This window comes from Pygocentrus nattereri, chromosome 8 (genome assembly GCF_015220715.1).
Source record: "Pygocentrus nattereri isolate fPygNat1 chromosome 8, fPygNat1.pri, whole genome shotgun sequence".
In the NCBI taxonomy this organism is placed as follows: domain Eukaryota; kingdom Metazoa; phylum Chordata; class Actinopteri; order Characiformes; family Serrasalmidae; genus Pygocentrus; species Pygocentrus nattereri.
The window spans coordinates 36,790,951-36,794,069 of NC_051218.1; the positions used below are offsets into that span (position 1 = coordinate 36,790,951).

The 3,119-nt window shown below is 37.0% G+C and overlaps 1 gene segment (V, D, J or C); it reads right to left on the reverse strand.

The window, feature by feature from the left end:
* Positions 1–312: 312 nt before the first annotated feature.
* Positions 313–2,415, reverse strand: LOC119263836. The segment is given in 4 exon segments: positions 313–317; positions 1,134–1,226; positions 1,646–1,984; positions 2,346–2,415. Coding segments are annotated over 4 exon segments (507 nt in total).
* Between the last annotated feature and the right edge of the window lie 704 nt (positions 2,416–3,119).

Sequence of the window (3,119 nt, forward strand, 5' to 3'; positions counted from 1 at the left end):
CTTCTGCTGCTACAAGAGAAGAGAGTCCAGTGAGTCAGTGACTGTTGGGGTCAGTAACTGAGAAGTATCTGACTTCAGAGTAAACACTGTGTCCAGAGCGTCCACTCTTCATTCTCAGGCGTTTGGCTGCATAATTCAGCTCCACAGCAGCAGAGTCCTGTAGAGATGAATATGAAATATTAAAGGCTGACGATTAGAGAACTCTATAAGAATTAAACAGCGTCAGTGTGAATAAGAGAACATGTAGTACCTGACTGGCTTTGTTCTCCACCACCGAATCATGATCTCTCCCTATGATGGAGTAAAGAAAGATTATGCTGAGTGTGTTTACAGGCATTTAAAAATCCAACAACTACAGAAAAACGTTTGTCAGTAATCCGATCAACACATTTCTGATCGGATTTGATCAGATTTGTTCTGACCAAATGCAAAACTCAGAAGAGGACAAAGTATTTATTTATTTTACTTTATTTATTATTATTTATTTATTTATTTATCAATGGTGAAATCTCAAACTGTACCACAAGCCTTTCGAGCTTCGAGTACAGCTCGGCTTGACCTGCCATCCTTCAAGGTGCGTGGAAGACAAGCGTCGAGAATGTTCTCTGTACTGGCACCCAAGTGGTGGAATGAACTCCCACTGGCTGTCCAAACAGCAGAGTGAGTCTCTTGCTGTCTTCAAACGCAGACTGAAGACTCATCTCTTTACACAGCACTTAAATGAGCATTATAAGCTGCACTTATATTTTATTGTATTGCACTGTGTATTGTAATATATTGTACTGTATTTTATTGTTTTGCATTGCATTGAATGGCACAGAGTTCTGGTCTATCTACCCTGACTTTTTGTTTCTAGCAGTATTTGAGCTCAGGACTGTCTTTTTCTTTAACCTATTGGTAACTAGCAAAGATACTTTCTCTAGACAGACAAAGCACTTCTTGTAAGTCGCTCTGGATAAGAGTGTCTGCTAAATGCTGTAAATGTAAATAAATGTAAATGCAATTTTATTTTAATTTATTTATTTGGCACTGTTAGTGTAGCATTGTAGTTATGTGACATTTCAAAACACATAATCATTAATTATTTACAAAAGCACAATAACACCATGTATAACAGATTAATCTACACTCACCACTGCAATTCTGAATGGCCTGAATGCAGATTACAATCACACAGATTCCCAAAGCTGCTCCCAGATAGAACACAGTGGGATCCACAGGACCCTCTGCAAGATATAAATTATCAAACCACTGTTATATTTAATTTATAAGTTCAAAGTAAACACAGACTGTTACATGTTACTGTGCCACCATGACATTAATATAACTTAGCGGCATCACTAAAACAGTAAGGAAAGTGGTCAGAGCTTCAGTTCTATCATAAATGATGCTCAAATAAAAATGTAGATGCAATTTCCTGTATTGTATGCCAAAATGCTGTTCACTGTAATTCCAATGATGTCCAATTTATAATGACATCTAAGTTAACAAATTCAGCCCACATGGCTCTAGAATACGGTCAGATTTGGAATAAATTTAGAATTTGTTTAGAATTTTCCGTTATTGGAATATTGCTCAATGGCCAACAGTTTTACTGCACTTAAAGTATACAGGTAAACAACGCAAAGCAGCTAAAGAGGCTTACCCAACTGTATTGATGCTCCATTACCAACAATGATCTTCCCACAAGCAGCCACAGCGCAGAAGTAAGTTCCAGCATCAGAGTGGCTGAAGTTGTTCTTGGAGAAGTTGTACACAGAGCTGTGTGTAGAAGAGCTGATCTCACACTGATGGCTGCTGCTGTTCTGATGAGCGTAAATGATTTCAGGAAAGGATTGTCCAGCAGCAGCTCTGAACCAGAGCACTCGGAGATCTGCTGCTCTGATCTCAGAGACGACCGTGCACTGCAGAGTGACCGACTCTCCTGGAGAAACTGACCCCCATGCTGGAGTTTGGAGCACTGATATGTTAAACTGGGGTTTACCTGGTCGATACAAGCAGACATAAGAATTTAGTGAATATTGGCTTTTCAGGCACACATTAGACTGTAAATTATTAAAGATAATTTTTTTTTTTTTTCAAAATGCAGAAATATTGAAGCACTACAAACAGGGTATTGTGGTAATCAATTGGCTTTTTATTTATACAATATATCATTATTATACACACAAGCACAATGTAAACACTGAAAATTCAATACAGTGTCAATTTGATTGTCGTCATAAAAAATTGAGTATAATAAAATTAACTATACAAACATTTCATATGAGTTTTCTATTGTTGTAAAGTTCTACATGAGTGTATATGTGAGACAAAAATGATGTACAAAACAGTTATTTTATTACCTCTCACTGCTAAGAATGTACCATTAGAAAATGTAATGGTTTTATCATCTCCTTTTCCACAGAAGTACATTCCTTCATCATCTTTAGAAGTTTGTTGAATAGTCAGAGAAAAATGCTGGTTTATTTTGAATCTGATTTTTGAGTCTGATGAAAGAGTGGGGTCTCTAGAGGGTAACTTCACTGCCACTTCCTGAGGTTCCTGTCCTGATCTTTGTTTGTACCAAACCCAATTATTTAGAGGAAACTTTTCTACAAATTTGCAGTGTAGAGTAACAGGTTCACCAGACTCAGCTGAGACAAATGATGCCTCAGAAAGATCCCCAGTTTGAGCAGAACCTATAAAATAGAATCAGATCAGAGCTCAGCTGACAAAGACAGTAGTAGATGATATTTCAACATACAGTAAATAATAAACCCAAAATATAAGAGTAAATGAAGATCTAAACTTCCTAAACTTACGTATCATGTAGAGATGCAAAATCAGCATCCAAATCAGAGCCATTGTGTTAATATGAAGCTGTTCTTGCTTGAAAGAAACTGGAAAGGAAGTAATTAACTACAGCAGCACACTGTATGAGCTGGCTGGGCTCAGGAGATTAAGCTCATTGGCTGTAACAGGGTCTTTTTCCTGTCTGCTCTTCTTTTTTACTCGTGTTTGGCTACAAGAAGTTCCTTTAAAAGCCTCTTAAAGCTCCAGCAGAAATTACCACATGAAATACTAATAAATATGTACATTACATGATAAATGAAAAAGTGTTTAAGAACAGGTTTGAA